The 25,236-nt window shown below is 31.3% G+C and overlaps 4 protein-coding genes across 5 annotated transcripts; 3 read left to right on the plus strand and 1 right to left on the minus strand.

Annotated features, from left to right (window-relative positions):
• The first annotated feature begins 2,188 nt into the window (after window positions 1-2,188).
• On the plus strand, window positions 2,189-4,814 carry LOC140867821 (rac-like GTP-binding protein RHO1). The gene is made up of 8 exons (XM_073272876.1): window positions 2,189-2,259; window positions 2,458-2,726; window positions 3,097-3,184; window positions 3,339-3,448; window positions 3,568-3,631; window positions 4,117-4,181; window positions 4,299-4,364; window positions 4,455-4,814. The coding sequence occupies exons 2-8, from the start codon at window positions 2,628-2,630 to the stop codon at window positions 4,554-4,556; spliced, it is 594 nt and encodes a 197-aa protein (XP_073128977.1). The 5' UTR covers window positions 2,189-2,259; window positions 2,458-2,627; the 3' UTR covers window positions 4,557-4,814.
• Window positions 4,815-6,426: 1,612 nt separating this feature from the next.
• LOC140866902 (F-box protein At4g35930) lies at window positions 6,427-9,186 on the plus strand. Of its 2 annotated transcripts, none has more exons than XM_073271966.1 (5): window positions 6,427-6,658; window positions 6,995-7,436; window positions 8,276-8,350; window positions 8,447-8,556; window positions 8,681-9,186. In XM_073271966.1, the coding sequence occupies exons 2-5, from the start codon at window positions 7,044-7,046 to the stop codon at window positions 8,940-8,942; spliced, it is 840 nt and encodes a 279-aa protein (XP_073128067.1). In that variant the 5' UTR covers window positions 6,427-6,658; window positions 6,995-7,043; the 3' UTR covers window positions 8,943-9,186. The 2 variants fall into 2 exon arrangements, with proteins under 2 accessions (XP_073128067.1, XP_073128066.1); XM_073271965.1 differs by having other exon boundaries at window positions 6,428-6,658; window positions 6,990-7,436.
• Window positions 9,187-13,492: 4,306 nt separating this feature from the next.
• On the minus strand, window positions 13,493-15,758 carry LOC140865414 (NEP1-interacting protein-like 1). Its single transcript, XM_073270054.1, has 5 exons — window positions 15,497-15,758; window positions 14,642-14,820; window positions 14,414-14,497; window positions 14,159-14,326; window positions 13,493-13,846 (listed from the first exon to the last, which is right to left on the minus strand). The coding sequence occupies exons 1-5, from the start codon at window positions 15,705-15,707 to the stop codon at window positions 13,724-13,726; spliced, it is 765 nt and encodes a 254-aa protein (XP_073126155.1). The 5' UTR covers window positions 15,708-15,758; the 3' UTR covers window positions 13,493-13,723.
• A 7,316-nt stretch (window positions 15,759-23,074) lies between these two features.
• On the plus strand, window positions 23,075-24,346 carry LOC140867765 (uncharacterized). Its single transcript, XM_073272805.1, has 3 exons — window positions 23,075-23,508; window positions 23,883-23,964; window positions 24,072-24,346. Exons 1-3 carry the CDS (start codon window positions 23,075-23,077, stop codon window positions 24,144-24,146), a joined length of 591 nt encoding a protein of 196 aa, XP_073128906.1. The 3' UTR covers window positions 24,147-24,346.
• Window positions 24,347-25,236: the final 890 nt, after the last annotated feature.

Here is a 25,236-nt window from a genome sequence, read left to right on the forward strand (position 1 = left end):
ATTGCATTTGTGCAAAACTCCTAGGTACCGTTTGGTACATGAGATGAAAGTGGGATGATACACAAATTTTTACTCATCTCATGTTTCTCTCATTTTTTTTGTTAACTCAACGATATCTCATGGCCCGGTATAACATTAGATGTAAGTTTGATGACAAATACATCTTAACTCATTGTATTAGTGGAGGATGAGTGTCATATAAATGAAATTGTGTGAAATTGACAATGATAATTAAGAGAATAAACACAATAATCCTACAAAATAAAAAACATACAAAACAACATATTATTCATATCTATGTCTTGTTTATCCAAATCTCATCATGTTTTTATTCATCTATCGTACATCACAGTCATGATACCAAACGGTATCCTAGTAATTAAATTTTTTTTAGTTATTTTTAGGTAGTTAGTTGTCTGTCTCTATGGTGTGTTATCAAAGTGGCCAAACTAATATGTTTTTGGCATATATACTCCGATGATTATATTAATTATTTTTGAAACACAAATATGGTTTTAAAAATAATCTACTCGGATTATCTATTATATTTCATCAATATATGGTATAAATATAAAGAGAGAATGTAGGTTAGTGTTATATATAAATAAAAAAAACTATTATTAGTTTATTTCACTTTCAGTTATTAACGCATGAGTTAGGGTAATGTTATTTTTTTAAAATAAAAGTGGAACAAGGACAAAGTGGTTATCAATATACAAGTTTTTTCAAGGCAAATGTATCAAGATCTTGCACAAAACTGAGTTGCGGCGACAAAGATTTGAATATCAGACTTCTCAGCAAATTAATGATTACTATGTTGTCAAATTTAATCATACTATTACCACTAAACTGCACATTTATTCAAGGTGAATGAGACAAAAAGAATGAAAAAAAGAAGAAGAAAAGATTATTCACAAAGTAACCATTATCAGGCACTAGTGTTAACTATACTATCTTTAATAACACTCCGGCTTGACTGATTTATTGCGTTTAGTACACTTTGTTTATAGCATGTCTCATGTACATCGGTCTCACGAATTTATATTTATGTATAAGTCGATTTGATCTGTACTTATAGTGAAAATTCATATTTTTGATATAAAAAATAACAATTTTCGCTCAAAGCAACATATATTACATAATATTTATTTATAACATAATTAACAATAAAGATACTTTTATAGTGGAAATTTTGATCATAAGAAGTTATATTTTTTATGGCTCGAATAGAAAATCCGAGACAACCTTACAATAGTTTTTTTTGTCTTATTTATTTATTTAATTGGTGTTATGGTGTGTTTTAGTTATAATACATTGTTTATTTATATTAGTTATCGAAAAAAGCTTTATTACCGTAATTCACAAAAAAAAAAATCAATCTTATCTAAATCGTATTCGAGTTTATACAATCATATTACTTCTTATTTATATTTATATATTATATTATAACTATATCTTTACTATATTATCTTTACTATATTATATTTATATATATATATATATTATAATAAAAGAGAGTCTCATAAAAAATATTTTTCGTATTTTAAATGAACATCCTAAAATGCCTCTAATTTTATTAATTGCAATTTTAAGCAAACCAATATAAGTAGGGTAAGAAAGTAATCTTTCATTCCTACTATCCCACTTTCTCAACCTTTCTCTCACGTTTATCTCCACTATTGTAATATTTGGTTGTGCTCCTCACCCAAAAATAATTTATTTATGTGATAAAAAAACATAAAACATCTCATGTTCTTTTATCTTCTTTTTTCACTCAAATTTTCCCATTTGAGTTTTTTTGCTAATCATTATAATTATTATTTATATTATATTATCTCTTACTATTTATTAAGGCTAAGTACCATATAAAAAGTGTTTGGTGTCATTGTCTGTTTTTCTATTTACCAGAAAATACCTCTATCATTTCTTTCTAATTCTTCCCACGTTCTTATCTTTGCAAACACATTAGTTTCTCAATAAAAATATGTTTCAAAATAAACAAACATAATAAATATTAATTTTTTTTATTACACACGCAACGCGTGTGCCATGTCATGCGAGTGGACAGAATAAAGAACATTAACTTCAAATGCAGATGAAAATGGCCAAAGCCCAACGGAAGATGAGGCCCGTTTATTCCGGGTCCATCGGCCCAATTATATTTTTCTTCCTGCTAGAAAATCGGGGCAGAGAGAGAGAGACTGTAGAAATTAGAAAATGGAGAGCGATTCAATGGCAGCATTTCCCGGCTAAAGTAAGGTAGGCATTCTGCGTAATCCCCACTCTTGATTTCTTTCCCCATTTTCAATTCTCTCACTTCCATTGAACCTCCATTTCTCTCTCTTTCTGGATCTCGATCCCCCCATGTTCTCTCAACCCCCTCGACGATTCCTCGTTTTCTTCCTGCGCTTTTAGGGTTAGGGTTTGAATTTGACGGTTTTCTCGGTGCATTGACAGGTTTTTCGATCGAAAGGGGGAGCTTGTGGATCTATGTGGTCTTTTATTATGCGCGATTGGTTGTAAATTGATAATCGCGTGTTGCATCAGGTCTTCTGGAGAAGATCTGAGAGGTGGATAGTGTGTCTGTGTGAGTGTGTGAAAAAGTTGGTGTGATTTTCCGTTGAAGAATGAGTGCCTCGAGATTCATCAAGTGTGTGACGGTGGGCGATGGTGCCGTTGGCAAAACCTGTCTCTTGATTTCCTACACCAGTAATACATTCCCCACGGTATGTACACCGTTTTCTTGTTCCTTATCGTTTAATCTTGAATCTTGATGCTTTATTAGTGTGCGTTTGTGGGCATTCGGTAAATCTTGAGAAGGTGGTGAAATTAGATGAAAAAAATACGAGCTTGCGTTTCCGTTTCTTGTATCTATTGATGGAAAGGAAAGATATCTGCTTATTCATAACGTTACATCTTGTGGAAGAATGTATTTTGCTTAATCTTCAAAAAGAACCTCAGATCTGTTTTGATTGAATGTTGATTGTTGGTATTTTCGTATGTAGATTTTGTCGGATAAAAAAGAATCATCTTTTATGTATGATTTGCAACCTGCTTAACGTGTTTATTTTATTTTTAATTATTTAAATCAAACAGGATTATGTGCCGACAGTATTCGACAATTTCAGTGCAAATGTGGTCGTCAACGGAAGCACTGTTAACCTGGGCCTCTGGGATACTGCAGGTACTTGCTAGATGTATCTTTCTCGATAACTATTCTTCCAAATTTTCTTATACGTGGGCCTCGTTACAGAAAAATTTAGAAATGTGTCCATCTTGAGGTATATCTTTTATCTTTTATATTTTATGAACCTGCAATTTTCATTTTATCTGAACAGGACAGGAAGACTATAACAGATTAAGACCTTTGAGTTATCGTGGTGCTGATGTTTTCATTTTAGCATTTTCTCTCATTAGCAAGGCCAGCTATGAAAATGTTTCCAAAAAGGTAATGCATCGTATGTTCTCTAAAGATTTTCTTTTACTATATGCGCTTTTCTACTTTTTACTTTTATGTGCTTCTCTTTTTCTTGGTTTGCTGATGTCATTCTGTTAATTTTTCTCCAGTGGATTCCCGAATTGAAGCATTATGCGCCCGGTGTCCCTATCGTTCTCGTTGGTACTAAACTAGGTGAGGTTTCTTGGGTTATCTGTCTATCTTCCCTGCCTCAGCAAACAATACCGATAGTTGTAAATAAATAAAAATGGACAGAGATACTGTCGTAGACAGAATTTGTAGGTGCAGTTAGTAGTAGATTTGTTGCTGCAATGCTTTAGCTGTAGCACCGATGGTTACTGCATTTCTTGCAGGCTTGGTACTTTTAGTTGTGATAAGTTATATTCATTTGAATCATAGAAGAATACTTCTGACTTCTTGTTCGCATTGAATTTTTTTTTTTTTTTTTTCATCTCAACATGTTTCAACAAATCAAGTTGAAAAGGTTGAGGATGATTAACCTAGATGTATGTGGTGTTTTATGAGCTTATATGTTGTAAGATACTCAATTGTAGGATTCTCTTATGGCACTATTGTTTCATTCGTTCAAAAATGAAAATTGCTTGTACTTTAAATGATGATTTTATTTGTTGATCATTGAATGAGTTTGTCCGATTCAGATCTTCGGGATGACAAGCAGTTCTTTGTTGACCATCCAGGCGCCGTACCAATCACTACCGTACAGGTGAGACTTTACATACGCTGCTCTCTTTGCCATCTTCTGTCTACAAAAGAGACTTAAAGCATGTGTTCTCCCTTCCATTTCTGAACATGATTATAATGCCATATCTCAAACGTGCAGGGGGAGGAGCTGAGAAAGATGATTGGTTCTCCTGCTTACATCGAATGTAGTTCAAAAACACAACAGGTATTCTCAAGATTCGATATACAACTTTCCAGTTTCTTTTACTCTTTCAACACACTACACTCTTTTAGCCCCATTATGTTTTTCCAACAGAATGTCAAAGCAGTTTTCGATGCTGCTATCAAAGTCGTGCTCCAGCCGCCCAAGCAAAAGAAAAAGAAGAGCAAGGCTCAAAAAGCCTGTTCTATATTGTGATCAGCATTAGGCACAATAAGGACAATAGCCCACCAATTGTTTCTCCTCCAACTTCATTTACTTTTCCCCCCATCAAAGTAGGTACCGTTGTCTGCCTCCACTTGCTCCAAGTTCTAGCAATTCGTATCGGTGGCTTAAACCCTAACCGATAAGTCATCTGTAGTCGCTTGCCCATTGTGTTTTGATTTGTTTTTTCTCTTGTTAACTGGACCAAACAAAATTGTCAAGTTGGTGGTTAATATTAATTGTTCTTGCATTCGTCTTTCTTCTTCGATTCCATCCTCCTTTTTATTCATTAAAAATTAACGTGTCGTAATTTTTAGTATGATCGTGCTGACCACTTACTCAGCCAATGCTTGACATGCTATCTACTCACTGGAATGGCAACGAAATGTTACAATATTTTGTTGACATATATATATATATATATATATATATATATATATATATATATATTATCTGATATTATAAATATTTCCTAAACACTAGGATGCCGGCTGCATTACTTTATGTTCATTGGCCAACATGTTCCTTTTCTTGAAATATAGAATAAAGTTTGGTCGGATAAGATTCTTGGTGGATCACAACCACTTTCTTTGTCATGAAAAAGAGAGAAAAGAATCCACGTCTATTTAGATTCCATTTCGTCACAATTCCATCGGTTGACATCAAAATAATATATATTTGATTTCCCAAAACACGTGTGGTCCCTTGTATCTAGATTTCATTCTTTTACTTTTCAATTTTAAGATTCTTTTCTCCCTACGAAAGAAGGGATTAGCTCATGTTATCTTTGGGGTAGCTACTCCCAAGGGCAATAGAATGAACCAGATCACATTTGCAATCTAAATGATTTGGTCTGGTCCATTTATTTGCCTTTGAGGTAGCTATCCCAAAGATAGCATCGACCCTTCCTGTAAAAAAAAATTGTTGTCAATGTGACGAAGTGAAGATTATTGGATTTTTAAAAATACAGTGAAATATATGAGATTCATGTGACATAAGGTGGGGTTTGGATTAATGAATTTAATTTGAATGAAGATGCTTCATCTGAGAAGGATTTGGGGAATATGTTTTCTAATTACACTCGAGTTGAAGGTATTTGCATGTCAGTGCCACTAAAATTATTTAACTTGATCTCAAATCTGTAGCCTAAATTGCATAAAATCTGTAAAATATTTTTATTTATTATAAAACAAATCTCCGCAATTTTTTTCCGAAACTTTTACAAAAGATTTTCATAAAAATAGCTTGGGAAAACAAACTAATAAATATTTGTTTCGAGTTTCAATATTATATGTTCAATTTTCTATTTGATTTTTTTTTTGACCCCATTTGATTTTTATAGCTCAAGATTGTTTCTTCTTAATAAAATTATCATTTATCAAATCACATAACCCACAATGTTTTTATTTTTTTTTGAACTCAAAATCCAATGAATTTTGAAACAATAAAACACAAACAAACAAAATTCAAAATGGAGGTGAGATGTTAACGAGTTCAGCCTACTCTAAATCAAAACAAGAAGCACGAGCCTTGGCCCAGATAGGTGTTGGGTCCCATGTCCGAGACCCACCAAACCGCACCCAAATTATAATTGGAAAAAAAAAAATACAAAATTGAAAAAGTAGAAACAAAATAATTGTTTTGTATAATATATTCAAGGGCCTATATTCCTTTACATAAACTATTTTATTATTATTATTTTATTAATATATATATAAATTTATATAGAATTGATATGAAATGAAGTAGACCCCTGGATAGATTTTGTCCTCCGTAATTTACGCCAAATAGATTAATAATTAATAAATCTGCACAGGATTCGCTGCCCAGCCCCCAACCCTTCAATAAAATCGCGCCACGTGTCTCGATATGCAGTTATTGCCTCGATATTGGTAACTGTTCCTCAAAAGAATTGGCGGGCACGAATAGATTTCAAAAATTTTCCCCTTAAAATAGGAGACAAAAACCCTAGCTGCTTACGTCTCTCTCATTTCCCTCCCTTTTCCCCAAGCCCTCCTCCTTAAATATTCTTTTTATTTTTAATAATTTTTCTTTGGTTTCCGCTTATGGCCCAGTTTCCAGAAGGATTAGTGAAGGTTTGTTCTATTCTGAATTTTCGTGTTTTTTTTTCGGCTTAATGGTGTTTGTTTGATAGGCCTCTGTTTTTTTTTTTAAAAGATATTTAGGGTTCTGATGATTGTGCTATGTTTGTTTGTCTGATTTGATTGTGTTTATCATGTGAAATTTGATTTCCTAGGATGTATAAGGTTTTTTTTTCGCCTGCTTTGATTTTTAGGTGATGAAGAAAATGAATTAGCTGAAATGGGTACCGTGTCTGATTTTAGTTGTATATGGGGTCTCAGAATTTGTTTTTAAATTTCTAATTTAAGTGATGCTAACTTTGGTTTGTGAATGGTTCGATGAAAGGCAAGCCCAATTTGAGAGTTATCATGTTTTTCCTCGAGAAGTAAGATTCAAACAATGGGGAAAGTGTCTCCAAATGAAAGGCAGTCCAGAACTGGGAGGCAGAGAAGAAAGTCGAAAAAAGCAAAGAATAAGTATTTGAAGCCTGGGGCTCTTGCCCAGCTTAGAAATAGCAAGGCGTCAGCATCTAAGTCTTGTATGGACCTTGGGAAGAAAAGAGTCGGGGTTGTAGATTCCAAGCACACCGGAAGTGATGATGCCAATATTATTTTAAATAAGGACATTGATAAAATCCCTGAACTTTTGTCGCCCAAGAGGTTCGAGTTAGCTCCTGGAAATGGGAATAATGATGTGCTTCTTAAGAATAATTTACAGAGAACTCCAAAGACACCTTGTGCTGAAGAAGGTGATTTTGAGTCAAGGCTGGAGTCTCTTCCTAATGATTTACTGGTATTGAATATTTTCACTCTTTAGCTTAACAATGCTATTTGTGCGAATCGTGCAAATATTCCACATTGTAGGTTTTGCTGCTCTTGACATATTTTTGCTGTCTATTTGTTGGAGTAATAGTTAGACTCCTTGTTTTCGTTTGACCATTGGTCATCAGAACACCAGTCTTTTCTTGTCATGTATTTTCACTTGGAAGGCAAAAGTTGTGAACTTGCTGATTCTTTTTGTTCTACTTTATAGAATGTTGTACTTCGATAACACTGTTATTTTGGATTAAATGCCATTTAGTCAATATACTCTCTTGTTATTGTTTTACAACCCTAAATTATGATGCACAAATTTTCTTGAACAAACGTTACAAACCTGCAAATGTGCCTCCGAGCGAACCATTATATTTAGTTGATAATTGATCACAACTAAGAAATAGTTGTGATTTCTGAAAAATCATGTCTTGAGTTGACATGGTTAATAAAAACAGCTATCGACTGTTACCCTGAATTCGGAGGAATTTATGTATTTGTTTAACACATATTTGGAATCCCCTTTCTCTGCTTCAGAGCATTTTCTAGTTACCACTAATGTTCCTTGACTCTATCAAAAACCTGAAATTACAAATTAAAAGGACACAGCACTACTGAAACTTAATGACATGTAGAAGCAAACTGATGTCTTTTCTCTCAAATAAGTAGATACATGTTTCTTTGGGAACAGTATTTCTCTGAATGTTCTTTTGCCGTTCAATTTGCTATTCTCTTAGTCGTAATTTTATTGTTCCTAAACATTAGTTTCTTAAATTTCTATGAATTTATATTTAATTAAATATATATTATTTCATGAAGGTCAAAATACTTTGCCACCTCCATCATGATCAACTCAGAGCAGTTTTCCATGTCTCTGAAAAAATTAGGAAGGCAGTAAGTTCTATTCCATAACATTGTTTAGTTATTCTCGCTGCCACTGTATGTTTGAAGTAACACGGTGCCATTTATTTAATGATTTGATTGGTCCAGGTCATTATAGCGAGGCAATTCCACTTTAATTACACCACTCCAGATAGAGCAAGGCAAGAGATGCTAAAAATAACGACTCCACTGCTGACTGATCATTGGCCCTTTGCGAGGTTAGAGTTTCTTGCTTTCTTTCATTTTAATTTAAGTCAGTCATGGTCAATGGGTAGTGTTTCGATTCCCCTTAGAAATCTACTGTAAACACCAGACATTTTAACATATTCGAACCATTTGCAGCAAGGGAGGTGGAAAAGGAATATGGATTGGCAGCCCTCACACACCCAAGGCACCTAAGCACGGCCCTCGTCCCCCTTCTCGTCTAAAATGCACCGAGATGCGCCAAATTGCAGCTGTTCTCTTCCAAGAATCCTCGTTTGCTTCGAAATGCTTGGTGCCATCAGTTTTACCAAAACCTGTATGCAAATCCTTGGCTTCTAATAGAGCCCTATTCTATGAGGATGAACTGTGTCAAGCCGTTGCGCAGAACAATCTTCGTTGATTTTTGGTTATGGTTGTGTTCCAGTAGTATATCTTTTGTTCCATATGTATATAGCAAGAACTTTGGCGTGCTTCCTTTTCGTATAGTTTCTGGAGATTTGGAGTAGGCCGGCCTGGTGAAAATTTTGCAGTCAGTTTAGGTGCTTGTGAATTTTTGGGCCTAAAGATTCTGTTAGGATAAAGACTGGTTACTGGTATTTGGTTGTTCTTGAGGTGAATAATGTAATATATAAGTATTAGTAATATGTACAGTTTTTGGATTTTTTTTTTAATATTCTAGTTTTGGATTTTCAACTATTTTAGTAGCACATACACCTTATGGTAGTTGTAGACTTGTAGGTATATCTTTATAGAATAATAATAATAATAATAATAAAATGACAATAATAATAATAAGATGAGTATTGTTTACACTTCAAAAAGTGTTAATAACACTTCATTTTATCAATATAATTCTCTTATAAACAAGATTAAGCCTAATGAATTACTTTTTTTATATTATAAAATTTCTATTTACTGTAAAAAAAACCCAAATTCAATCAGTCTATTTGTTACAACTAAAATTTTAAATTTAACTCAGAAAATTGTCATGGTTTTTCTTCATAGGCAAATAAATTATAAAACAACAAAAAAAAAATTCTTAATCTTTAAAATTAATATTATTCATATTATATTTCAATATTTTGTACAATATACATAATTTGTTAGATATTTTTATATATATAAAATACATAAGTTTAATGGGCTACAAAATTTTGATTTACCAAGACTAAGTTAAAGTGTTTGGGATAATATTTAAATTTACATATCAATTAAAATAAAAAATAATAATACATTTTATTATTTTAGAATTTTTATTCGAAAGCATAAAAATTATAATACATATTTTAGTGATTAAGAGCGTAATTGCAATTACATAATTCATTTCATATTAATTTATACTATTTTTTCTTGGTTTGGGTTGCAAGAATATTTATTATACAAATATATTAACTTGAATTTGAAAATGTATATATTTTTTAAAATAACATTTTTATTGGTAGCCATATATCTGTTATTGGATGTTACGATTAAAATAAAACTTTGATTTTTAAAGTTAAAATGAAAATTAGCATAAATTATGAAAAAATAAGAATGAAATATTTCTTTTTTTTCAAAAATTTGAAAAACAACATAATAATGAACGATTATTTTGATCAGTAATGTCTAATTTGCCTGTATTCTATATTTAAAAATATTGACAAATATAAGTATATAACTATACTATTTTGAGGAGTTGGTTAATTTTAGAAAAACTTATTTTAGAAATTTATGAGAATATATTGAGGAATTTACAAAAAAAAAAAAAAAATTGAAAGTAGGAATTTACAAAAATTAATTAAGGGTAATATAGTGAATTACTTGTAGTACAAAAATAATAAATGGAGTGAGATTAAGAAAAATCGGAGTATAAATAACACTCCCCTAATAATAATAATAATCATAAAAAATTTAGTCACACCTTGTATCGACTTCTAATTTTTCACATTAACTATCTGGCTATTAGCATTATGGCTTTTGAGGGTTAGACCCATCATATTAGCGATTTCGACTAGTCAACTAGACAGGATGGATCTTTAAAATATTAATTTTATTTCTTGTTTTATTCCAATACTTTGTTCCATAATTTTGATAAATACAACATAACAAATATATATATATATATATATAATCAATATAATATAAGATGTTTCTGAAAAAAAATAAAACACAATAGAAATCACCCAAGCGCAAAAATGTTACATGTAAAAAAATAATGAGAGTAGACTTCTTATACATACATACATAGAGAAGTCTACTCTCATTATTTTTTTACATGTAACATTTTTGCACTTGGGTGATTTCTATTGTGTTTTATTTTTTTTCAGAAACATCTTATATTATATTGAAATGTTATAGATCAATATGTTTTGTCTCGTTTTGGTTGATGCTTAATATATACTCTGCAGGATGTATGTGTGTGTATAATATATCTTATTATAATAAGGGCTATTTGGGAATCAGTCCCTAATATAAAGTGTAAATTAAGAATCAGTCACTATGTTAGAAATTTTTGTTTGAACTCCCCGATCTCACTTTTTTTTTCATGGATAAAAAACGGTACAAAGAGTTAAATATATGGTACTAATATACAATATTTAAGTACTAATAGTTTCAGATCTTCTATAAAGTATCGATCAATAAAATATTTCACCGAACCCATGAAGTGTTTCAACACATTAAATATATAATATGTTTTTGTTATAAAAGTATATAAATTGTTATGGTGAAAATAGTTTGAATCGTTATTAAAATTAGTTTATAACGTTTTAATTAGTATTGTTACGTTAAAACAGTAGATACAAATTTGTTTTGGAGTATGGTATTTTTGACATTATACATTTTAATGAATCGACACTATTAATTTAATCCGGTTCAAACTCAAACATGTTCCAATATTTTTTTTTAAAGCCAAATTAAATTTGTGCTCAAATTATTTGATTCTACGATTAGTGAAATTCTGTTTTTCGTAAATATGACTACCCAATTTAGAATCTTTGTGCAACAAAGTTATAAAGATCATTAAAACTCGGCCCCCACAAATCAATTTCAAACTCAAAATTGGAGTTGAGCCAAAATCGATCAAGAGCAAAACTGTCAATTAATGTTTTGACCTTCAAAAGAAACCAGAAATCTAAAATCAGAAAATGGCTATCACCACTCGATTTGATTTATTTACATCCTTATAATATATAATAGACAAAGAGGAGAAAAGCCAAGCCACACATAAAAATTTGCATGATTTCACGGTAAAAAATTGTTTTAATAATGAAACGAATTCCGGCTCAATTAAAGTTCCCCCAAGAAATTAATACAGTAAGTTTTTTTTATATGAAATATACAAACAGATCCATCTGTATAAATATTCATCACAATATTTTATGACATTTATTCTTGTATATATGCTCGATATCTATCTTGTTTTCAAGTTGATCCGCAGCCAGCAAGATGCCCATTGCCATGAAATAATTATATAACACTTAACATTGAATTATCTAGAAAATGAGAAGTACCATGAATTGCTCCCATTTAGGCTATCTTTGATTAGTCGTTTAGTAGAAGCTTTCGAGCTTGAATAGTGAGGTGCAGCCGGGCAAGTGCGTGCATGCACTGCAGAGCTATGCGTGCTTGTCGTCGCACGATAACCCCTCGAACGAGCGCTTGCAACTTCACCAAGCTTTTTAGCGCTCTGAAAGCCTTTCTTGCCTGTAAAAATATATACACATGGCATGCGCTATGTTATTATGTTATCATAATCTATAAAGGATAAAGAGCAATCAATTTTTGTTTATTACGTCGACCAAAATAACAAATCTGAAACTATGTTTGTATTTTCAATGAAAAATGATAAAACACAAAAGAAATTAAAATTATTATAATATGAACAAAACTTGAGAAAAAAATTAAATAACCAAAATCAAAGTCAAGCCAAATCTAATATATCAATTTCGCCCATTTCAGTCAAATTATATTGATAAATTTATTACTATATATAAAACAAAGCACCACATAAACATTACTTCTGTTGTGTCAATGTTAATTTCCAAAAAGTTACCCTGCAATTTAATTATTGAAAAGAAAATAAACATATATTTATTCCTAAAATTTATAACATCTCATTATTATCCATTCTTTACCTATTTTCTAAAACGGTTTGTATAATAATAATTTTGTAGATATCACGAATAATATATGATATTCATTTATTAGCATGTACCAGATGTCCCCTAAAACATATGGAGTATGCATGAGAGAGATTACAAGCACGCAATGCGTGTATACGATCGCTATTATATATGGAGCATGTGTAAGAGAGATTAAGAAACAAGATTAGTAGCATGTACCAGATGTCCCCTAAAGCATGTTTGGATTGAAATGGCAGCCATATCCTCTCTTGACAAGAAATCTGTACCCAGAGTCTCTTCATATAGGCTGCTGTTTATTTCATTGCTGAACCTTCCCTCGTTGTTGTGCACAATCATAATACTAGATTCGCTTTCGTGGTGACGACGAGCGGACAATGATCGTCGGAAAAGTTTTTTCACGACGATTCGAGACCAGACGCTTTTTCCGTTTCCTGTCATGAAACCCATTTTGGTGGTTGGCTTGAAATCAAGGTCTTTCTGTTATAAGAATTGTGAAATGTTGGGGACTATTCAAGAGTAGAGAGGTGAATGATTGAGTGGGTGGCATGTTCTATCAACGTGCATGGATGATTTGTTGGGGTCTTTTTGTTGTGTAGCTCACGCGAAACACCTATATTGCCCACGTTTGTTCTCATTTCAAATTTCGTGTATGGAATTGATTTTTTTTAAAAAAAGTTTGAAATCTGTACGTTGTTTTTTGTAGGGAAAACATTTCGAGACCCGAGGGCTGAACTTGAAGAGGACAAATAGAATTATATAAAGATTGAATTAAATTTATTATTATTTTTTGAAAAGATTGGATTTGTTTTGGGCTCATCAACACTACTAGTAGCAAATGCCGCTTATATGATAAACAACAGATGTTATGTGTGGGAATACAATCGCAACTCAAAATTTTCTTTACAAAATCGTGTGATCAAACACAGAGACCGAAACTACATACATAGAGCTAGCTTAGCTATACCTAGAACTAAGGATTTATTGAACACAGAGAGAGGGCCGTATACTAGTAAGAAGATACAGTCAAGATAGAGTTTCTCGTCGTACAGAAAGAGCATCAAAATATTCTTCTACACAACGGGCAAGAACCGTGTCTCACCAGCCAAGAGTCGATGCAAGGTAGATGAAATAAGTGGTGACAATGGGGTAAACGTCGCACGGTCTCCCCCAGTTGAAAGTCCTGCATGGATTTAAAAGCATAGGACAGATTCTCTAAATCAGTTCAACTTGTCAATAAAAGAAGTTTATATACAAAGAGCTCAAACTTTGGCCACTAAGTAAGTAAGAAAATCCCCATCAACACTTCAATAATTACAATGGCCTCTTCTGAATCAGGTGAATATAATTGAATTCCCACAATCGTTGTAGATGTAGGATGTGCGTAATTGATTTGTCATATAAATTACGCAAATATATAGGCCGAATGTCAAGGTGCACTGAAGTAGTTTTCCTAATAAGAGATGATTAAAAGAGAAAGAAATCAGTACAGTACCTGAAGGCAAACAGAACAAGGGACTCCCTCCCCAGAAGTATCAACAATGTCATCTCTTGCAGCTCTTATCTTTGGGATCTTTTCAACCGTATCTACTAACAAACCATTTGCCCCACCTGTGTCAAAAAGGTTGGGAACTTCTTCAAATGTTGTTTCGACAGCTCCCATCTGATTAAGGAAGAAAATTTCGTAAGTGGAAAAAGTAAATATACTGTCATCCATTGTTCAAAGAAATGCAATCGAGCAGCATAATACCTGACTTTGCACGGCACTAAGCATAGCTGGACCAATACGCTCACGGACAAGTCTGCCACTTAGAAGGCTCACTATCACATCAATCTGTATGGTCAGATTATTAGCTCCAAACTCAATCAGATTACAAAACATGCTATATATCTTAGAGATCGAACACCAGAATTATCACGTCTGCAATTGAATAGTATTGTCTCAAGATTATTATTCCATTCAATAAATAAGACTTACCAGATACAGAAGACACCGTATCCCCGATTCATCAGATTGCCACAAAAGAAGTGATGATTCAAAGACTTCGATGGAGTAAACAGCACCGGATATGGCACCAACCGAAGCCCCTCTAACAAATCCACTTTCTGTCTCTTGACCAATAAGAGCCCCAGTCATTGCTCCCAATAAGGTACCAACTGCAAAGCAGGGACAACTCCTTCATTAGCATAAAGAATAATTCAAGAGAAAGTACCTCGAAAGATCATCATGCCTCTAAAATTCGGTAGCCGCTGCATGAGAAATTACTGAAAAAATCATCATAATCAACAACAAAAGCCCATTGAGCACAAAATTCACATTCAAAATCCTACACCACACAAACACAGAAATGGGAAACGCGAAAGGCTAAATCATTAAATTCATTTTCCTCGACAAGAAAATGAGAACTGTATCCTTGGTGTTCTCATGAAAAGATATTTTCTTCACATCTTCTGTCACCCGAGGTCCAAACATAGCCTAAAATTATAATTTCTTCAACTCTTCTAAATCTCAATCTAAATCAGCTTCAAAAAAAATCTAAATCTAATTCTAAATCTAAATCTAAATCTAGATCTAAATTCCCAAATAGATGAAAAACCCCAGTTCGACAACACGGTAAAAACCCAAACCCTAAATCAACAAAAACAACGGGAGAATAAATCAACGTCGACGGAAAAAAAACGATGATTAAGGGGAGAAACCACCAAACCCAGACAAGAATCATGATAACCAACCTAAATCAACAACCGTATCAACATCGCACTGAACCATCAACGCAATCGTCGGATCAAATCGAAATCAAGAAATTGAATGTAGAGAGATTAAATCACTTACCCAAGGCAAAGAAAAAACTTAAAACCGCTGAGAGAACATTCCCAACGACAGCAGACACCGCCAATCGAACAAATTCTTTGATCCTATAGACTAAACATCCAAATGGACAAGATTCCGCCATTTGGTATGTGGTCGGCAGAGGATCAGGTGGGTTTGCATGAAACTCCATCGATTCAATGCCTATGGAGGTGATCAAGTGAGAGATGCACATCTTCTCCTCGAAATGTCTCACACAAACACACACACAATTAGGAATTTATAAGCCTAATGCATCCAATTCGCCATAAATATCAACATATTTAAGTCAAATACGGTTTTATTTATCACAACATTCTAATTTAGGGTACGATAAATTATTATTTTTTTAAAAAAACAATATAATTTCTTTATTATAAATATAAATAAGATCGACTGCATTTTTTTTTAAATAAACTAGCAGATTGTAATACAAAGGTTGTCGTGTAAATTTTAAAGTAAAAATAATTACTTTTTGAAATTGAGATTATAAAAATAATAATAAATAAATTTTAAAGAAAAATGTTGTCATGATTCTGTAAAATCATGTAACCAGTTTAATAAAATTTAAGATGTTTTAGACAAATAAAAAATTACACCATGATTTCATATCATTAGTATGAGTAATATTATAAGTACAACGAAATTTGTACAACAATTTTTCCATCATAAAAAATCCATACAAAAATTTCATTTATCAAATCCCATGATAAATTATATACAAAATCTCACGATATAATTGTAATAAATATCGTTATATGAATATTGATTGTACTTATAATCCAACTAGTATAGGATGTTCATGTATCTTATATAGTAAAACATAATAGTGATCTATATATAAAATATAAAACAATAAAAAGTATTGCATTTTTAGCTCGTGAGAAAATGCAACAAACTAGTAAATATGATAACTCTTAATTTTTTTAGAAAATAACAATATAAACATTTTTTTAAGAAAGGTCCATGAATGACTACGATAATATAGTGGAATATTACGATTATCAATTCAGGAAAAAAAATTATTAATTATAAATTCATGTTACATGTATATATTAGATAGATCAATAGTTGGCAAGATTATTGAGATAAATATTTAGATGGTGATCAAGTTCTTCTGTAATATGTTTCACTAAAGGTTATGACCCATAAATTTTGGACGATTTTTAATAAGACGAGGTAGTATCATAGATGGTATTGCGATTTTATTCCTGTAGTATTTAGCAGTTAAAAGCTAAATTTGTACTCATTTTTCATTTGAGTGATGTTGCATGTATAACGAAATTTGTACAACAATTTTTACACCGTACATATTCAATATAAAAATTTAATTTATCAAATATCATGATAAGTTGAATGCAAAATCTCACGATATAATATCAAAATCTCACGAGATAATAGCAAAACATCATGACATAATTGTATTGTGTTGTGTTGTGTTGTGTAACTAACACGAGACAATAATCACTTTCATACGTTAATAATTCACAAAAAAGAATACAAAATTGTGAGAAAGCATAAATTAAACAAAAATTGATTCGGTCGGATTACAGTGGTTTTTGAGAAAATTAATTAATCACCCCTAATAAATGATGTGTTTATATAATGGACACGATATTAACCATGTATAGGATTATTATGTGCTACATCTGGAGTACTTTTTCACCCATAATATGGTCAAATGTCAACTATTGGATCATCAACACACATGTCAATTTCCGTAAAAATATAAGGGTCTCACGTGATCTAATGATATTGAAATAAGGGAAAAAACACTCCCGGTGTAGCATAGACTAACCCAAGTATAGTACTATAAGTTATGTTTGGTATAAAAGATAAGAGATCGGTTATCATCTTAATTTTAATTCTCATTTATATTGAAACCCAACCTAAATACTGAAACTCATTATAGATTATATTGTTTAATCTTCATTTACATCGAAACCTAACCTAAATAATTATGAGTCCGTTACAGACCCGTTTCTTCATCGTGTAGCCTCGTGTAGTTTCGGGTGAATGAATACTTTGAGAAATAATGATTTTTCATTTATAGCAATAAAATAAAATTTATTTAAAAAAATAAAAAAAAAATTAAATTCTATGTCGTGGAATTAATGCGTATAAATTGATGTCATTATAAGTTAGAGCTTATCAGATTTTGAGCTTGAATGCTTGATTAAGGTACAGTCGAATACTTTGACTTGTTTTACACACCAGATTATACATATGAATTATGTACTTTAATGATACAATATCAACAAACTAAAGCTCCTCAGGGTTGTAAGAGTCAACGGAATACGTGTGTTTTTTTGTCGATGATCACGATTTTGATTTTGTTATTAATATTTTTTTCGGATGAGTCTATTGCATAGTATTTATTTAGTGTAATTTATCTGACTAGCATTCTTTGCGAACTACTACGTCATCATCAAAATAAAAAAAATAACCAAGTAAAATATACTATAAGGTTCAATTCGATCACCGCAAAAGATAAAGGATCGGACATAATAAGACGGTGTTTGGGTGAGCTTTTAGAAAACACTTCTCGGTTTTTTCTTATCAAAATTTCAAATTTTTGTTAAAGAAATGTTAAGAAGTGCTTCCTAGAAGCTCTCCCAAACACTACCTAAATCGCCCATCGTCCTACTTTAATTCTCATTTATATTTAAACGAACCTAAATAATGAACATCTCGTCTAGGAATGGCAACGGAGCGGGTTCGGGGCGGGTTTTGCCAAACCCGAGACCCGTCCCGCCAAAAAAAAGGACCCGGACCCAAACCCGCCCCGTCTCTTTTTTGGACCCGCCCCGCCCCGCCCCACTTCAAAACCCGGCGGGTCCAACCCAGGTTTGGACCCGATTAACCCGTTAATATTATATTTTTTAAAAAAAAACTTAAATAAATTATATTTATAATATAAAATATATTTACATGCATTTATATATTTTTATTTATTTTATATGAAATGTATATATATAATTTATTACCTTATATATATTATATATATATATATATATATACTACGTACTATGGGTTTTTATTAAATTTAATGTAAAATAAAAAACTAAGTTTAAAAATAATGTGTTTAAAATTATATATTACAAATACCGTAAAACTCTATCAGAGACAGCGGACGCTTGAATATTATATTCAAACGTCCGCTATCTCTGACAAAGGACAATGCCACATGGGCAGCGTCCGCTGTCAGAGACAGAGGACGTTGCCTATGTGGCAATTTATTAGTATTATAATTTTTTTTATTTTATTTTCTTTTTTAATTAATTATATAATTAATAAATATTTTTATAAACTTATAATTTATTTATTATTAACTTGTAATTTTGTTTATCAAATTTTTAAATTTTAATTTAAAATTTTGATTTTATTGTCCATCTAAAAAATTATTAAGGAGACGAAAATAAATAAGTAAATTGATTAAATAATTTTTTATCAGTTATATTTATAAAAATATTGTTAACCTAAATAAAAATATTTTATAAAAATTCTACACTTACCATATTAATATTATTTTTTAAAATTTAAACACATAATAAAAAGTCTCGTTTATATATAATTAAAATGTGAAAGTTTAATTGTAAAAATTTAAAGTATACTTAGTATAAATAAATAAATATTTGTTAACAAAAATCAAAATTTTACAAAATAAATATTAATGATGACAATATGTTTTAAATATACAATTTTTTCAAACATAAAATATTTTCCGAATAAACTCATCTAGGTTTGTTAATATAATTGAAATACTATCATAAATCCAAACAAATTAAAATAAGTCAACAACAACTGATATAACAATTTTGTAATTAAAAAATAAAATTTATAATAAATATAAAAATAATAATAATATATTTTTATTTATGTTAACCAATATTTTTATAAGTATAACTGATAAAAAAATTTCATTTACTGACTTTAATTTTTTATTTTTGTCTCTTTAATAATTTTTTAAATGGACATCAAAATCGAAATTTAAAATTAAAATTAATCACTTTTGAGATAAAAAAAAATTCCACAAAAATATTTTTATAAACTTATAATTTATTTATTTTAAATGTGGAATTTTGTTTCTCAAAATTGATTAATTTTAATTTTAAATTTTGATTTTGATATCCATTTAAAAAATTATTAAAGAGACGAAAATAAAAAAGTATAGTCATTAAATGAAATTTTTTTGATCAGTTATATTTATAAAAATATTGGTTAACATAAATAAAAATATTTTTTTCGAATTTTAATTATATATAAACGAGACTTTTATTATGTGTTTAAATTTAAAAAATAATATTAATATGATAAATGTAGAATTTTTATAAAATATTTTTATTTAGGTTAACAATATTTTTATAAATATACCTGATAAATAAATCATTTAATCAATTTATTTTTTTATTTCAGTCTCTTTAATAATTTTTTAGGACAAAAAATTCAAAATTTTATTAAAATTTAAAAAATTTGAGAAACAAAATTACAAGTTAATAATAAATAAATTATAAGTTTATAAAAATATTTATTAATTATATAATTAATTAAAAAATAAAATAAAATAAAAATTATAATAATAATAAATTGCCACATAGGCAGTGTCCTCCGTCTCTGACAGTGGATGCTGCCTATGTTGCATTGTCCTCTGTCAGAGATAGCGGACGGTAACAGAGTTTTGTTGTATTTATGATATATAATTTTAAAGACATTATTTTTGAAATTAGATTTTTATTTTACATTAAATTTAATAAAAACCCTACGTACTACATACTGTATATATATATATATAATTATATAGTATATTATTATTATTATATATATACAGTATATTATTATTATATTATATTTATATATTAAATATATATAATATATTTTATATAAATATATATATACGGGGCGGGTCCACCCAAACCCGGGACCCGCCCCGAACCCGTTGACTGGATCCGCCCCACCCCGAAACCTGTTTGACCGGATTTGAACCCGTTCCATCCGTGGCGGGTTCAGCGCGGGGCCGGATTCCATTGTCATTCCTAATCTCGTCATCTTTATAATGTTTCATAAACTAAACATGGCGATTTTTTAAAAAATTCAATTTAAATCTTCATGCCCTCTTAAGTTTTTCGGATATTTTTTCGTTAAAACTTTTAAACAAACACCAAATTTAAAGTTTATAAATTATTTAACAATGAAACATACTCAAATAAATGAGCACTAATTAGGCGGAATATACAAACTACAAATTTAAGGACAGTAGTTGTCATTTTTATTTTATTTTATGAATTTTAACTTATTTGGGCAATCATAGAGCAGCACTCTCTCAAAAGGGGTTGATGATTATAATTTGTAAGTTTTGGCTATGTAAAGTTTTTTTTTGATAATGTAAAGTTTTTTTTTGTACTTTAATTTATTATATACATCCTAAGAAATAAATTTTTGGATATGGAGAACATATTAGATTTTATTATAATTAATTTTCATAGAATATTTTTGAAATATGGGGATCATATAGTAAATGTATGTGGAGTTAAAAATGTAATTGATGATGTGACATATATTTTAATTTAATATAATAAATTAAAAGAAGTGATGTAATATATATATATATATATATATATATATATATATATATATATATATATATATAATAGAGTAATATTTTACACAACGATAATAATTATTTTAGGCACATTCTGAAATCCAGAATGCATGTTATATGAAAATAATTTTAAAACAAATGTACAATGTTGAAATAATTGTGTTTTGACCTATGTACAGTAACATCATCATCGCTACCCAAAAACATCGGTCAAGCAAACATTAATTAAAGTTATTTACACTGTTCATTTGCCGTACAAAAATGCAATTAATCCAATCCATCCAAAATCCTGAGCAGTCAACTGGTAAATAAAAAAAATTATAAAAACGATCCTAGGTTGGTTTATTTCGATATATTTTCGATCTTAGAGATTATAAAACTTTGGTCCATATGTTCGACTTCACGTCAATGCTGGTCGAATAACTAAATATTAAATTTATCATGATGTTAAGAATGGTGTTTGACTATTCACGTAGATAAATCAAGAAAATATCTTAATGTGGATAATAGTCAAAATAGTGTTTATTTTGTGTTTTGGTTTTGTATGGTGTTTGACTATTCACGTAAATAAATTAAGAAAATATCTTAGCGTGGATAATAGTCAAAAGAGTGCTGTAATTTGCTTATTTTAGTGTCACATAAGCATTTTTAATTATCACATTAGCATTTTCTGATGTCATGTCAACACTCCATGAAAAAATAACTAAAAACCAATATTTAAATTAACTTATAGGATCAAAATCCAAAATTGAATACTTACAAGATCAAAAACAGAAAATAAATAAAATTACAAGATCATTTTGGTTATATTCCATACCCTAGCTACCAGATTTACTATATGATGGACTATCTATAGTTTGAGTGTTTCAATAATGCTACCCTTTGAGTAATGCTGACGGATAGATCGCCAACACTCCATCTCTTTCGCATTAGAAATGTCTATGTGAATATGGACATCTTGCTGAGAAAACAAGGGTATTTGGATCTATCCTTCAGGCTCTACCGGAAGAGTAGCATCGAACAAATTCTATTGTACGTTTATGGATAGATGATTCTATGCCACAAGATTGGGAGTTATACACTACTTCTACTCTCGGTGTGTTTTGTACAAGACGTTCGCGCTAACAACTCGTATTTTTGCCGATGAAACTCAAATAACACATTTTTAATTCAGAAATTTGCATGAATATCATGTACTAATGCAAAACCAATCCAAAAACAACAACATTTGACGCTATAATATACATATATATATATATAGTCGATGAGGTCTTAGCCTACTGGCCAAGGCTGAGGCCCTGAGCCATATGGTCTTAGATTCGATTTTCGATGATTGTGGATAGATTTCTTAATTTATTTACGTAGATTTAGTAGTTTATTTATAATTTATTTGCTCGAGATAAGCAAGTCTCGAGTTCATGCTTAAGTCCATCTGTTTGAGAACAGTTTCTTTATATCGTTGTAATTGTAGTCTCAAAATATATATATATATATATAACCAATAAAAGCCAAATTTGTTAGATATATGATGTACACGAATTTGACACTAGTAAAAAAAAAAACAACGTTGTTGGCCCGCCACTAGGTAACTGATGTTGGTCAGTAGCAAAGAAGTCCAATTATTATAAGTTTGATGTTTGCATGTGATTGGAAAGTGTTGGGCACTCGCCAGCCAGCTTCGGTCCTCTGAAAATGGAGTACGCTACGTACGTAGTACAGAGATGAGATGAGATGAGATGGGGAAACTCAGTCCGCAGAGCTTTTGATGGCGAGAAAAGAAAACTGCAGACGACGCTCTGCGGGACATGACCACTCACCCCCCTCTAGCTAAATACAATATCCCATGAGATTTCAGTGTGTTTCCCATTCTAAAAATACCCCAAACCAAACCAAACCAAACAGCCTCCCCCCAACTCCAAATGTGGACACCCAATCCCAATCCCAATCCCAATCACATGAAGAACATGGAGGATGTGTGGAAGGATATCACCCTCTCTAATTCTGATCTTCATTACCACCACCCTTCTTCACGTGGGATGATTCTTCTCGACTTTTTTTCTAGTGATCCGCCGCCAGATGCGTCGTCCGCCGTCTCTCCTCCTCCTCCTCCTCCTCCGCAGCAGCCTGCAGCTATGCTCACCTTGAGCTCCAGTCGTGATCTTCATCACCCGAATAATAATATTAATGATGGCAGCAGCAGTACTCTTCATGACAACATGCATTTTGAATATTTTGATGATGATCATGATCTGGCCGTTCCACCTGCTCATGATGACCATCACCACATTAATGCCGCCGGGAAGAAGAGGCTCCCCGAACCGGAAAAGAATTCCGGCGACCGCCGCCACAAGCGCATGATAAAGAACCGCGAGTCTGCCGCTCGTTCCAGGGCTAGAAAACAGGAAAGTTTCTTTCTTTTTTTCTTCTATAATTCATCTTTGGAATTTCAAATTACAAGCTACATTTTTTATGTATGCCTGCAGCTAGCACGTGGGAATTAATTAATTAAGGAATTATATATGTCAAAATGCATGCTTCCAACTTTTGAAACCATTTGTACTTTCGGTCGACTAATAAACACACCACATATATATTTCTCCCCCTTTTGAGCAAGTTTTCAAGTCCTGATTAAGTTACCAACTTACCAAAACTAGAATTAATTCTCTGCAGAAACGAAAAGAAAACCCCCCCCAAGTGTTTAAAATTTGCTAGTAAAGGAAAAGTGGGAAATCTTGGTAACTCATGACACCTAAGTTCTTTTGATGAAAATGTACAGGCTTACACAAATGAGTTGGAACTAGAAGTGGCCCATTTACTGGAAGAAAATGCCAGGCTCAAGAAACAGCAGCAACAGGTCAAAATCCTGTCTAGTAATTACTTTCTTAATTTCTGCAAAATATATATATATATATACAAGTAGTGATCTAATTAATTTTCCCATTTTCTGAGCTATTCCCGCAGTGGCATGAAGCTGCTGAGTTTCACCAACATTCCAAAAAGAAGTCCCTCTACAGGACATGGACTGCTCCATTTTGAGAAACCTTCCATTTCACCAAAAACTTATAGGTTTCTGTATTTGTGAGTCATGTATTGGGTACTTCAATGGGTGTATTAGCAAAAAGGGTTGGTGCCCATTGAAACTTTAGTGTCTTTTTTTTTTTTTTTTGGTAGTCCAAGGAAGCAGGATAATGTAGGGGTTTGGTGGGGGTCGGCCCCCCTTTTTCTTTTCTTGCTTTTGGATTAATTTGCTTTATTGGCTAGCTGCAGAGGGCAGGTGGGGGAGGGGACTTGGTTTCTTCATTGCCTAAAAGGAATATAATTGTACAATTTACAGTGTAGGGATTGGAAGAACCTTTGGATTCTTCTCCATCAATGCAATATCTAATTTCTTTTTATTATTGCATCTAACTTTAATATCCTACGTGCAATTATGTTATCGTACGTGGGTGTGAACCCATGTGTTTAATTCTCTCCAAGAGGAGACAATTCTATTATTTTACCTAGGTGGTGATGAAAACTGGTGACATGTTCATTTGCTTTCATACAAATTAAACCAGGGACAAATGACAATTATATTTTGTATTTTTAATAATATAACTTGTATATATATATTTTTTTATATTATGCATTTCGAGTTCTGTTTTTGCGTATTTTTGGGGTTGGTACGTTTTCTTTGGGACCGGAGTCTATTGTGTTGGTGGGAAATGAGTAGATGAATAGATATTGATTTTTGGAAGGAAGCTTATAGGCCTAAAAAAATCTATGTCAAGCATAAGAGTTTACAAACTATTTTAAATAAGTTTTTAGTAGAACATCTTCTGAATAAGAAAGTTTTGGGGTGTAAATGAATAGAGTCAGTTCATGAGTTTTTTAAGCTGGTTCGATAAATATTTGATTTGTATTCAAACTTATCGAATTCGAGCCGAATCCGAATATGTTCGAATTTTTTTCGAGCCGAGCTTGAACCAAAATTATTTGTTCGATAGTTCGCGAGCCTTAATATTTTATTAATATAATATAATAATATAATAAATATATACACATTTCTAACCTTTTCGAACATTTCGAGCTTTTCGAAACATAATATTCGAGCAATAATTCAAATAGCTCACGAATAGATTCGAAT

The sequence above is a fragment of the Henckelia pumila genome, chromosome 4, assembly GCF_033568475.1.
Source record: "Henckelia pumila isolate YLH828 chromosome 4, ASM3356847v2, whole genome shotgun sequence".
NCBI classification, from domain to species: domain Eukaryota; kingdom Viridiplantae; phylum Streptophyta; class Magnoliopsida; order Lamiales; family Gesneriaceae; genus Henckelia; species Henckelia pumila.